At 45.4% G+C, this 13,622-nt stretch overlaps 1 protein-coding gene across 1 annotated transcript in view; it reads right to left on the bottom strand.

The window, feature by feature from the left end:
- The window catches only part of LOC122794331 (WD repeat-containing protein 20-like), a 374,427-nt gene extending 366,797 nt beyond the window's left edge, over window positions 1–7,630 (bottom strand). The window contains 2 exon segments of the mRNA XM_044062638.1: window positions 7,278–7,607; window positions 7,610–7,630. Coding sequence (XP_043918573.1) covers window positions 7,278–7,607; window positions 7,610–7,630 — 351 coding nt within the window.
- Between the last annotated feature and the right edge of the window lie 5,992 nt (window positions 7,631–13,622).

The raw sequence follows: 13,622 nt of genomic DNA, 5'->3' as shown, positions 1-13,622 counted from the left end.
ACAAATGGTGTCAATAGGCAGTCTGTCTTGGAAGGCTATAGAAGTAGCCAAAGTTCTGGTAGAATGGGCTTTAGGTTTGTTAGGCAGCTTTTGGTGTCTAATTTCATAAACAAGGGAAATCAGCGATGTTAGCCATCTAGATAATGAGACCTTTGAAACTGTAAGTCCCCTTCTGCCTTCTGCATAAGAGACAAACAGCTGGTCAGATTTTCTGAATTGTTTGGTTCTATCCAAATAGTACCTTAACTGACGATGAACATCTAGCCAATGCAATTTTTGTTCAGACCTGTTAGAATATTCTGGAAAAACACAGGAGGTCAATGCTTTGATTTAGGTTAGGCCGAGGCTATCTTAGGTAAAAAAGACGGGTTGGTTCGTAAAGATACCCTGTCCTTATGGAACAACAGATAAGGAGGTCGACAGCTGAGTGCATGAAGTTCTGAAACTCTTCTAGCTGAAGTAATAGCCACTAGAAAGAGTGTCTTCCATGATAACAATTTTAAAGAACAGGAGGCTGCAGGTTCGAAAGGGGAAAGAATCAAAGAGCTAAGAACTAAATTTAGGTCCCAAGGAGGAGGAGGATTTCTTACAGGAGGTCTGAGTAGAAAAACTCCCTTCAAAAAGGCTTTACAAAGCTTGTGGGACATGATAGCAGACTCTGAAATGCCCACATGAAAGTTAGAAATAGCTGCCAATTGAACTTTAAGAGTAGAAGGAGATGAACCTGCATGGAAGAGTTCAGCTAGAAAATCAAGGACCATTTGGATGGAAGCAGTGAAAGGATCTATGTCCTTTCCTTGAGCCCAATAGGCGAAGCGTTTCCACTTACTCAAATAAACCTTCCGAGTGGAAGATTTATGGGAAGCTATCAAAATATCTCGGACAGAGTGAGATATTTGAGGAAGCCTGGCTAAGGTTGGAATTGGAGGAACCAAGCAGTGAGGTTCAGAGAGGGAAGGGAGCGATGAAACTGACCCGACTGATGGATCAAAAGATCTGGAACTAGGTCCAGATGCCAAGGTCGCTCCAACAGAAAATGATGTAGAAAGGGGAACCAAACCTGTCGAGGCCAGTAAGGAGCAATGAGGATCAACGAGGCCTTCTGAGCGATAGCTTTATGTATCACTTGAGAGATTAGTGGGAAGGGAGGAAATGCATACAGAAGTCCCTGGGGCCAAACTTGGACTAGAGCGTCTCTGCTGGGCTGACCTGGTAGAGGGAATAGGGTGAAATAATCTCTGCACTTGCTGTTTTGGGGAGTAGCAAAAAGGTCGCAGCAAGGCTGACCCCACTTGAGAAAAATTTCTCTCACAACAGAGTCTTTCAGAGACCACTCGTGAGGCATGAGGATAGCTCTGCTCAACTTGTCCGTGATTTGATTGGACGTCGGCGGGATCTGCGTGGCTGTCAGAAACCGCTGACAAGAAATGGCCCATTGCCACAGTCTGAGTGCTTCTCGACACAGGGGTAGGACCTGGTTCCGCCTTGTTTGTTGATATACCACACTACAGACATATTGTCCGTCTGGATTGCTATCGTTCCCAAGGGAAGAGAGTCTTGAAGGGCTTGCAACGCTAAAAGCACTGCTCTCATCTCTAGAACATTTATGTGCAAGTGGCATTCGTCTGGTTGCCATGTGCCCTGGACAGTTCTGCCCTGATAATGCCCCCCCCACCCGATCAGGGAGGCGTCCGTTGTCAGAGTAGCAACCGGAGGGGAAGGGACAAAGGGTCTTCCCAATAAGAGCGGAGGGGAAGACATCCACCACAGAAGAGGATTCCTGCATGTCCGCATAATCATAATGGTGTGGGACATCGGACGTTGCTGGTATGACCATTGCGTGAAGAGCATCCATTGAAGGATTCTCATGTGGAATCTGGCTAATGGAAGCAGAGGTATGGCAGCCGCCATAATCCCCAACACTTTCAGAACTAATCTGGCTTTGATTATGTTGCTGTTGAAGAGGAGCGAGACCAGTTTGTGTATGTCTGTTACTCTCTGATCTGTTAGTCTCGCAGACATGTTGATTGTGTCTAGATTTGCGCCTATGAAGGTAATAGTACGACAAGGCGACAAAACAGACTTTTCGCAATTTATTGAAATGCCTAAATTTTGACAAATGCGAAAGGTGTAGTCCCTGGCCATTAGAAGAAGATGCTTGGTGGGAGCTGTGAGGAGCTGGTCGTCCAAATATGGAAACACCTGGAATCCTTGACGTCTCAGGTGAGAAGCTACCACTGCCATGCATTTGGTAAACACCGGGGGGGCAGTGGTGAGACCAAAGGGCAGGGCCCTGAATTGAAAATGACTGGTTCCCAGCCTGAAGCGGAGGAATCTTCTGGAGCGTCTGTTCATTTTTATGTGATAGTACGCATCCTGAAGGTCTATAGAGCACATCCAGTTTCCCTTTCCCAAAAGGGGAAGGATGGACTGCAGCATGACCATCCGAAATCTTGTTTTCTTGACTGACTTGTTCAAGATACTGAGATCCAAAATTGGTCTCCAGTCCCCTGTTTTCTTTGGAACTAAAAAGAACCTGGAGTAGATTCCGGATCCTTGCTGGTCTGCTGGAACTGGCTGAATTGCTCTTTTTGCAAGCAGCTTTGAAATTTCCAAAGCTGCAAGATCCCTTTGAACGGGTGGAACATCTGGAAGGGATTTTTTTGATTGGTTTGGAATGCGAACAAAGGGAATGGAATAGCCTTCGGAAATGATGGACTGTACCCATTTGTCTTGAGTCAGGGATAGCCAGGCTTCTGGGTACAGTGACAATCTTCCCCCGACTGCCTCCGAAGGTGGGCAGTCGGGCAACACCTCAGGGATGCTGAAAGGGCTTATCAGAGAAGGCTTCTCGATTGCCCTGGTTCTGCGGACCCCCTGCCTCTAGGCGGCGTCTACCATTGTTGTTCCCCCTCTGCCTCTGGCGGGAACCGACTCTGTCGCCAGGCGAAGTCCCTTGAGATTGTTTTGGAACCACATTTTCCCACTTTTCTGGCCTTTGGGGTAAGGCCTAGAAGGAGTAGAAAACGGACTCCGACGGCAGAAAGAGTCTTGCCATCTGTCTCGCACCTAGTCAAGGTTTCTTTCACTTGAGGACCAAAAAGAGATGATCCATCAAACGGGGAATTAGTGAAAGACGTTTTAAAGGCGTCCGCAAAGTTGCACAGCCGCATCCAGGCATGCCTGCGTAAGGCTACACCTGTCCCTGCGGCCCTGCTCGCTCCATCAGCCGCATACGAAAGGAGGCGCATGGAGGAGTTAGCTATGGAGTTCAGGGTAGCCAGCTGAGTGTTCATCTTGTCCTGAAAACCCGCAGCTGTAGGATCCTTCAACATGTCACTCGCTTCTTTGATCAAGTCTCTTTGAAGACGAGTAAAATGGCATAGGTAGTTCAGCGAACGCATTGCAAAGGTCGCTGATGAGAACATCCGCTTCCTGTACCTGTCCATAGACCTAGATTCCTTGTTAGGTGGATGGACAGGCACTGAAGGATCAGCTAGTTCCTTCTTAGTGGCAGCAGCAACCACCATAGCATCCACAGACACTCCCTTGGTCAAAAATTGTTTATCCGCTGGTGCCGTGATGAATTTTGAGGGTCTCCTGGGGGTGGGGTCCACTGAGTCAGGAGCCGTCCATGCCTTTTTTTAGTACCACCTGCATGAGGGGGTCAAAGGGGGGGGGACACCCAGGAGGTGGAAGGGCGAGAGCCAAATGCCTCAAGGTACACAGATTCATCCTCCGAAGGGTTGAGGGCTGGCCAATTTCCCCTCTGCTTAAGGATTTCTAGAATGTCTGCAAATGAGACATCTTCAGAAGGGGAACGGGGGGAACCCTCGGAATCCTCTAAATCCGTGTCAGAGGTGACGGACTCAGGTGAGTCTATGTGTTTCCTCTTACACTTTCTCTTCCGAGGGGGCTCTCCTGCCAATTCAGGAGAGGCCTCAGAAGAGGATGAGATCCCCACACGGGATTCCTGAGGAGCTGGCTCTCTGCGGTCTGGGATGAGGGAGTGAGTCGACTTGACCTGAGGCACCGAAGAGGGAGGGGCGGACGGAGCCGACTGTGGAGTTGAACCAGGTTCCAACACACTCCGCATGACCTCGAACGCACCCCTGTCAGGCAGAGCCAGAGGTCCCTGCTCCGAAAAGCTAAAAACCTCCCTCGGCACCGACAGTGATGGCTCCGAGGCCGATGTCGGAGCCGAACTCACCAGCGCCGAAGCCCCGAGAGGGAGAGCGGGGTCGGACAAGGGTCCGATTCCACTCACCCCCTCGGAGCCGACGAGGGAAGTCCGGCGCCGAGATTCTTCTAAGGAAGAAATCGGAGCCGACGATGGAGCCAAAGACATTTGTATCGGCTCCGACGCTACCACAGTCTCGGTTCCGAAACGCCCCGGCTCCGAGCTCAACGGAGTCGGAGGAGGAACATAATGAGGGACAGGGTCAGGCATCGACTGATGAGTCGGGCTCTGAAGCATTTGGGCCAGTGCCTCGGACTTGAGAAGTCGACTCACTACCCTCTGAAGGTCATGGTCCGAAAGCCTCGATGACCTAGAGGAGTGAGATCTATGGCTCCGTTCAAACAGCAGGGGAGATGCAGGAGCCGAATGAACGGAGCCAAGGGACGGTGACCTAGACCTCTTTCTAGACGTCGGTTCCGAAGGTCTGGTCGGAACCGACACAGGAATTTCCAATACCTCGGCTCCAGCCGGAGCCGAGGAACCCACAGAAACTGCAGTCTGAGACTCATCGGCTCCAGCCGGAGCCGATGTAGACGGAGGTTTCGAAGCCTTAGGTCTCGGCTCAGAAGCTGGAGCCGAGGACCTAGAAGCCTTGGAGGGCTTTCCCGAAGGAACAGTAAGGGAACCCTCAGGCTTAAGTAAACCTCTCAAAATAAGTTTGTTTTTTCTCTCCTGCAGGACCCTGGGGCTGAAGCCATGGCATACAGCGCAGGAGTCCTGCAGGTGTAAAGGTCCCAGGCAGTAGACACAAGAAGTGTGACCGTCTGTCAGAGACATTTTCTGACAGCACGAGTCACACAAGCCTGAGACCTTAGAGTCTTTAGACATTATAGTAGGAAGTGTAACCACACACACACAGTCAAACACACTGATTACACCCTATACAAGTTTAAACTCAAAAAATAAAACACACTATCAAAGTTTTAAATTCTTGAGAAAACACACACACACCACTAAGGGATGGAAAAGGCCCAAAGGCCCGAGGGAAGAACTTATGAGTTCTTGTGAAAAAAAGGGGGATAATAGAAGAGAAAAGGGAACAAAATCCACTAAACTAAGGGAAACAACTGTTAAGAATTAAACTAAAGGGGTTTAAGTAGACTAAATGTTACTCTACAATAACTCACCAAGAAGCCGGTAGAAACCAAACACCTCGATCGCTGTAGCGGCAAACGAGATCTGAGGTAACTCACGCCTAGCATTGTGGGATATAAGGAGAGCCTCGAGCCGGTGGAACCAACTCTCGAGCTTTTAGAGTGGCCGAGTCGGAGCCGAGGTCGGCTCCGAACCCATCCAGCAAGAATGAAGGCGAGATAGACAACATCTACAGTTTGTGGTTAAAAAAATGCTCAAACATAAGATACCAAAATAAAACAGATGGTATTAGTCTGCTGTGATTTTTCACAACTTCTTCTTTCGGCTTTTCCCGGTTAGGGGTCGCCACAGCGGATCATCTGTCCGCTCATGATTGGCAGTGGAGTTTTACAGTGTTGAGTTGCCAGGCCGGCGCCCAACCTTCCACAGAAGACACACACACACACCTAGGGCCAATGCAGAGTGTCCAATCCACCTACTACATGTCTTTGGAATGTGGGAGGAAACCGGAGCACCTGGAGGAAACCCACACGACCACAGGGAGGACATGCAGACTCTGCACAGAAGGTACCTTAGCTGAGAATCTAACAGATTTATTACATGTTATTACCGGGAAAGTCAGACTGGACAGGAGCCCATTTTCAGTAAAGGCGCAGGGAGAAAAGCTCCAAAGTATTACAAAACATTTTAAGAAGAATAAAGTTTACACTCTTCATAATAGTACAAAAAAATCTACAGTTTAATTATACTGAATTAGACTCAATATGAAAATATTGGCTACAATTAATATTTAGAGAAATTTTAGCCATTTTTCATAGAAACAAGTATTGCAATATGAAGTAAGAGAAAAGCAGGATTAGAGTATATTTAGAGAGAAAGCCAAAGGAGAGAAATGGACAGAAGTAAGGAAGTCAGTGACGATGGATGAGTAGGAGGTGTAAGGTATGAATTGGTATTTGCTCACCTTTAAGGATGCTAAACACTGTAAACAATGGGGTCATAAACAGACCCATTTCCTAACACCTTAAGGCTAAACAAATTGAGTAACAGCCGAGTATGACAGCTATCAGAAGGTGCAAACTGCCTTGCAATGGCTGTAGAAATGCCATAACTACTCTAAAACGAACGGTACCAAGGCATTTAACTACTGCTCATCTGACGGATGCTTCTTCTGAAAGTTTACCTGGGGCGATGGTGTTTAAGGCACACAAACACTCAAAGGCCAACACGATCCTGTTTCTTTACAACATAATACTGTGCTACAGTTTCACACAGTCATCATCTCACAAGCAGAACATACAGTTAAAGGCAATCTCAGATAAAATTGTTTGACGTTTTCTGTAACCTAGGAAGAAGTGGCTTATGTACTGCAAACAGATGCCACTGCCTTCAAATACTGCATTTTATCAGATCTCTAGCCAGTCCAAAATACACAGTACTAGACATAACTGACTCGGCACTACGTCAACTCAATGCAGTTCTGCTCCCACACACATGCAGACCACAATATGTTATTATTTATGCTACTTTAAGAAATCAGACAAGACTATACCACACCGAAATTAATACTTACTTCAAATAAAGTACATTCTACCACTTCTCATCAATAAAACATGTGGGCATAAAGCCACAACAGTACCTGTCTATCAATTTCCAAAAAACAAAAGTAAACATCGCTCTGCTGACATCTCCAATGTAACAAAACAAACAGTCTGCAAATACACATCTCCAAACAATTACTTTTAGTCAAAGTCTACCACCCTTCCAAGCAAAACAATCGACAGCATCTCCTTTTGAGAGCCAGCTTTGCATTTTCATGAATCTGTAACACACCCACCTCCTTTCTAACATCCATCTTCATTTTGGAGTTCTAACAGACCTGGAAAGTATAACCACTCTGCCAGCTTAACCGTCTGTCACACCCCCTCCAATCGATACTCACCTTCTTGATGCCTTTGTAAGTGTAGAAGTAAAGCTCCCGGCCGATGTTAAAGCATACCCGTTCTGCTTCTTCTCGGTCATCTTCCGGTTGTAACTTCACCATGGAAACGCGGACAGGCGGCAGGGAGCCTGAGCTGAGGCCAGAGGCGGGGCCCAGGGGAACACCGGGAACAGAGGGAACGACAGTGGGACCTCCAGAGCCAGGAGTGGTGGAGGTGGGGGCAGTGCTAGTGGGCAAGCCGGGTCCAACACGCCGAGACTCGGATAAGGTTAACAACCGATAGAACCCTTCACGAGTCCGGAACTGCGATTTAATCTCATTCAGCTCCTTAATCCACCTCCATCTGCCGCCATCTCCAGGCTCACGCCGGAAGACACTCCCTTTCACCGCGGTCAACTTTCCCCCGGAAGGCCGTGGTTTTTCAGCAAGGATACCAAATGCTGCCATGTGTTAGTATGAAAACTAATAGGTCAGGCAGGCTAAAATTACGTTGCAAGGCTTAGGCTTGCAAACCTGTGGTCTTATTGCGCGATTTGTTCAGTTATGTTTACAGTATGTTGAAACCGTATCTGTACAGATTTTCGCAGAATGTCCAGATTTTTTACTCCTATTTTTTGGTCCGTTTTTTATAAAGTTGCGGTTTTCTGGCAAATTTGTGACAAATAATTAAAGTCTGAAGTTAGAAAATGACACGTTTGAGTTTCGGACTTCATTCTCTTCATTAAATGCGTGCTAATACAAAACGTGTTATTCTATCAACTTTCTAAGTCTGTAAGAACAATGTTTTAAAAAATCTGCGTATTTTTGGGTCTTTATCCTACTTTTATTTATTGCTTTGTCCAGATTTGTTGCTCTAAAAGGTTGAGAGGTATGGTTGAAACATTGTGTAAGATTTGCGGTTCTGATGTAAACTTTTGGGGTTAGCGTTCACTGCTGAAGTATTGTTAAGTTTACTGTGGCGACCCCTAACCGGGAAAAGCCGAAAGACAACAACAACTTTGTACAATAGTTAAGGTTTTCATTTCATTGTTACACTGTTAATAAACGTATTCCTTCAACAGTAAACAGCCAGGTGGATTTGGACGAGGGAGTGTATTGGCTTCTTCCATATTTTGTTAACCCCGTATGTCCTGCTTTTGTATTTGCTGTAGCTGTTCGTATGAGGTTACGAGGCTATTGGTCCTAAGATTTTACAAGCTTAGCCGTGCAAAAAAAAAAACAGTGTACTCTAATTGACCATAGATAGGTGGTTATTGTTAGCAGAGCAGTTCTGTAATCTTCACCGACTACCCCTGTCCATGAGGAACATAGGTGCTACCCCCGGGGTGAATTTAAGGTCACTCATCTACTTGTCAAGGTTGTGTTTAAATAGGAGCATTGAGGAGCTCTGCTTCAGGTGAAGTGGGAGCTAATTTCAGAGGAGTGGCAATCTCGGGGAGATATATCTGTCTCTCCATGTTTTGTTAATCTCACAGGTTGGGTTGCGATCCCTGGAGCAAGTAACTTTTGTCCCATTTGATTTGTGGATGGGGCAGTATTTCTATTAGGGCATTGTTAGAGACTACCCTATAGGCCAGGCACAGGTCACCTCTCAGCAGCCTTTATGATACAGAGTACAGTGACAGTGCTTTCAGTCTTTTCATGTAAGTCGCGTTTTGGAGGCCCTGGATTCTCTTGGTTAGAAACCTCTATGGTCTCTCCAGTTGATGCGGCTGTCTGGTGAGATACATACAGAAAGCAGTATTGGACTCTTATCAGTGGTCTGATAAGGGTTGAGTACAGTGAAGTTATAACTTCCTTAGTCTTTGATGCAATGACCTTATTTATGAGATGTGCAATGTAGAAGACTTTCTTTCCCACTGTGGACACATGTTTGAAGTTTAGATTGCTGTCAACCAGTGTTCCCAAGTCTCGCATCACTGGGTTTGAGCTTAGAGGTACTATCTATATCATAATTAGCAGGGGCTGCTGCTTTGCCAAAGGGGATAATGAGGCATTTTTTTGCATTTAATTTTAGTCTGTGATTTTGGCACCAGTCATTTGTCTGTGTTAGCTCTTTTTGTAATATATTTACACCATTGGGGGATTCAATGATTGCTCCCATTTTGTAGTCCTCTGCAAACTTGGTAAGCCATAGGTCATCTACTTTCGCCTGGACCTTCAAGAACTAAATTCAAAACAGTAGAGGGCCCAGCACAGATACTTGTGGTACCCCACTGGTAACTGGTCTGGTGGAGGTGGACTCCCCAGCTTTGACAGTGTCCATTCTGTCAGTGAGCCATTTGGCTAGCCACCTAGTGACGTATTGGTTAATCCCCAGCTGGGAGAGTTTCTTAATGATCCCTGAGTGGGGGATTGTGTCAAAAGCCTTTGCTAACTCGAGCTAGGCAATATGTACTTCTTTGCCTTCATCCAGGGCTTTGGTGATATTCTCAAAGAAGTCCAATTGGTTTAATAAGCAAGATCTACCATTAACAAAACCAAACTGGATCAGGTTAAGAGTTTGAAGGTTGCCTGTGTCCTTGTTGATAAGGTCCATGATGAGTTTTTCCTTGGCCTTGCAAAAAAGGCTGGTTATGCTTATGGGTTGATGTTTCCTAGGTTGGTTGATGGACCCCATTTGTGCAAGGGGATTACTCTTGCTGTTCTTTATTATGCCAGAACAAAGCCAGTGCTCAGGCTGTGGTTAACGAGAGAAGTGGTTCCGCTAGGTCTTGTTTTAGATTTTTTAGTAAGCAACCTGGGATGTTATCTGGTCACATGGAGGCTGTGGTTTTGACATTGGAGAGCACTTGTATGACCTGTTCTTTGGGGATACTCTGTAGAGGACTGCTGTCAGGAATGGTTTGGGGTATGGCTGGTGGGGACAAGTGGGTGAAGTCATTGCCAGATTTGTCAGCTAGCACGTTGGCGATTTCCTCAGGTACTGTCCACTGTAAGTTTCAGCACACAGCTGGGCATTCCCCTTTAGGTTTCAGACTTGGCTAAACAACATTGTATGGTTGTCTTTAGCTAGGGATGCTAAATTAGTTTTGTAACTAGCCTTGGAGAACTTTAGAAGATATCTGATTTGCTTGTTTAAGCTGTGGAGAACATTCTTTCCCTCTTGTTCTTAGGTATCAGTTTTTTTCTTTTCTTATATATTTATTTATACTTGCAGTCCACCAGGGTGGCAGATGTCATTGTTGGCTGTTTTAGCAGGGGATTTGAAACTTTTTGTACCATCATTTAGAAGGTTATAATTTGGAGAAATGTTTCAGGGTTTTTTTGCTCCGGGGGGGGGGGGGTGTCAGCTCTGATCTTTACTTCAAATGAGACTGATTTATGGTCTGACCTTGCCAGGAAGGGCAACAAACAGGAAGTAGTGCAGTGACCCCACCCCAATGTTGGTGAACACTAGTTCTTGGACATTTAAGCCCCTTGAGGTGCAGACCAACTGTTCCAGGGCATTTGAATTAACAAAATCCAGCAACCTCCGAGTAGTCACGTTTGTGCCTGTGTAAGTTGTCCATTCAGTGGGAAGGATAGTTGAAATCTCCTATGACCAAGGTGTTTGGCTGTATACTGAATGACTGTAGCAAGTCCAGGTAGGTGGTGTGCTTCTCCTGGTTCATGGTGGGGGACCTGTAGGTAGCGATTATGTGGTTGGGTATTTTGTCAATAGTTATTTGGACCTGGAGTAGCTCAAAGAGAGTCATACTTTTTTACCAGTGTCTGGGTGTAATTGGATTTAATGAAGATGAATACCCCCACCTTCGGTTCTTTCATGCTTGTTTTGAGGTCTGAATGTGTTAAAGGCATTGCAGCCTTGTATGGTTGAAGTGCTGTCTGCAATCTTGAACCAAGTCTTGGTGACAGCACAGACGTCAGCATCTTCCAAAGTGAGGAGTGCTTCCAGGGAGTGCAGCTTACTGTTTAAGCAACTAGCATTAAGCAGCATGATCTTGAGTTTGTCTCTAGTGGATTTCTTTACGTCAAATGTTTTGTTGTTTTGACATTGCCTAAAAAAGGCACTATGGGGGGGGGGGCAAGTGTCTTTGCCATTATGCGAAAGCCATGGGACAGGTGAAGGCCATTTCTGCCAAAACAGAGTGGTCTGTCGACCATGTCTTCCCAGGCTGTCCGGTACTGGATCCCCCTGGAGTGGCACCAGTAGCTAAGCTATTTAATGAACTCAATTTTTTGCCTGCATTATGGCATCATCCTAGCTGAAGTTAGAATGCTGCTTAGGGCTGGACATACCTGCCCTGGGACACATATCTGAGAGTTTAGTCATGTCTCTCTTCATATGGTCCAGAGGGTTATGTCTGAAGTCATTCACTCCAACATGTACTGCGACAGAGTCATAATGGTAATTGTTGCTGAGTGACTTGTGTGTGCGTGATTTGATGGATCTTGGCACCTTACAGGCCACTGACCATGACTTTCTCCTTGCCCAACCTGGTTTGGGGGGCATCTGTGTGTTTCACTGTTGAGTCGCCTATGACTAGGAGATTAGGTTTTGAGATGTTTTGCCTTAGAGGCTTAATTGCTGAGAGACTGATATATGTGTTATGTGTAGTGGTGGATTCTGTTCGTGTACCATTATGTGTAGGTTGTTTGCACTTGGGAGGGCTCTGGTCTTTTGGTAGACTCTTGATGAGTACTTCTGCATATGTGGGCTTATGTGTCTTGATCTTCTCTTGTGTGAGTGGAAAGGTGTGTGTGCTGGCAACACATTTGATGTCTTGTTTATTATTACATGAGAAGACTGATTCTAGTGTCATGGTTTAGTTACATCTTTCACTTACTGTATTTGCTTACTTTAGGAGCAAGTGGTTGTCGGAAGAGATGAGGCAATTGCTGCATTGCCTCAAGATGCCCATGTCAATCAGGCTGGCTGGAGAAATGTTGGGAAACTGACTGTCCATAGTGGCAGGTAATTAAGTACTAATTTGTGAGAGGGCAAATTAAATCAGCTGTTGATCTGGGATTAACAAGGGGACATTCTGTAGATGTTCGGGGATGAAAAGTGGGGTGATGCTGCTCAGTGCTCAGCTGAGTTGTCTGCAGTGCAGAAATGGGAGCTGCATTGCCCACAGAACAGCAGGGAACCTGGGAGGTTCATTGACTGGTGTCCAGGGAAAAGTAGTTCCTAGGCATTTGCATATATACAAGGCACCGCTAACCCCTGTTGCGTGGTGCGCAGCTATGAGCAAACATGAGGCTTCTATACAGGCAAAATTAAACAGTTTTAAACTAGTCTGCCAAGCAGTTTTTCAGTGCAAAACAAATGCAGGTAATAAACAAGCACAAACAGTAAAAACGGTCAAAAATGCACAAATTAATGCAGTCAAACAGTAAAGTACAGATAAAAGAAGTGCAGATCAAACTCAAAATGAGCTTAATTTCTTGTTCTTAGCTTTGGATGGCTTGTATTCAAGCAGAAACGCTCTGGATCTCTGACAAAGGATGCCAAACACAGAGCAGCTCCCGCTAACTGATGTTTAGTTAAAAGACATTTTCCTGTAATTTGTAGCTTATTTTTTCCATAGTCATAGTCTCATATTCCTTGTTCATGCCTACAGCATTGTCTGTTTTATATTTACCTATGCATGCATACCTCTCTGTCTCTTGAAGAGAGGATTAGGAATAAAGGGCCTTAACCTCAGGGACCCGCAAGTAGTATAAAAACATATTAAAATATGCTTATATATATATATATATATATATATATATATATATATATATATATATATATATATATATATACATGGATTCACTTTATAACCTCGAATTACTGAAATGTCGAATTTCAGTATCTCAAGACTATGAAACCGAATCCACAAAACACAGACACAAAAAAAACGCAAAAGTCAAAACACCGAAAAAACCGCACACACAATACTACACATACACCACAACACCCACATCACAACCAAAACAAACAAAACTACATACATACATAACTCATACACACAACCACTCCCCATGTGGGGGGCTGCACCCCCCACACCACCCTACTTGTATATACTAACTCGGAGATCGCACATGCACAAAACAGAAGCCAACTCACACACGCACATTCTCCGACCCCTCACACACACATCAAACACATCAGCACACTCTCACACACTCTAACTCCCACTCACAACCTTTAGAAAACACTTACCTGACGTAACACCTACATCCATACACGGCACCGCGCACCATCAAAACACAATCCCGGACATTACGCAGCGTAAGGTCATAACCGTGAATTTGACATATTTTCGAATTCACGATTATGAGCTTTCACTATTTTTAACATTCGGCTTTAAAGCCTCGAGATACTGAAATTCGACATTTCAGTAATTCGAGGTTATA

Source organism: Protopterus annectens, chromosome 1.part0 (genome assembly GCF_019279795.1).
Source record: "Protopterus annectens isolate FY-2018-M chromosome 1.part0, PAN1.0, whole genome shotgun sequence".
Lineage (NCBI taxonomy): Eukaryota > Metazoa > Chordata > Ceratodontiformes > Protopteridae > Protopterus > Protopterus annectens.
This window is presented reverse-complemented; position numbering and strand designations above follow the sequence as displayed.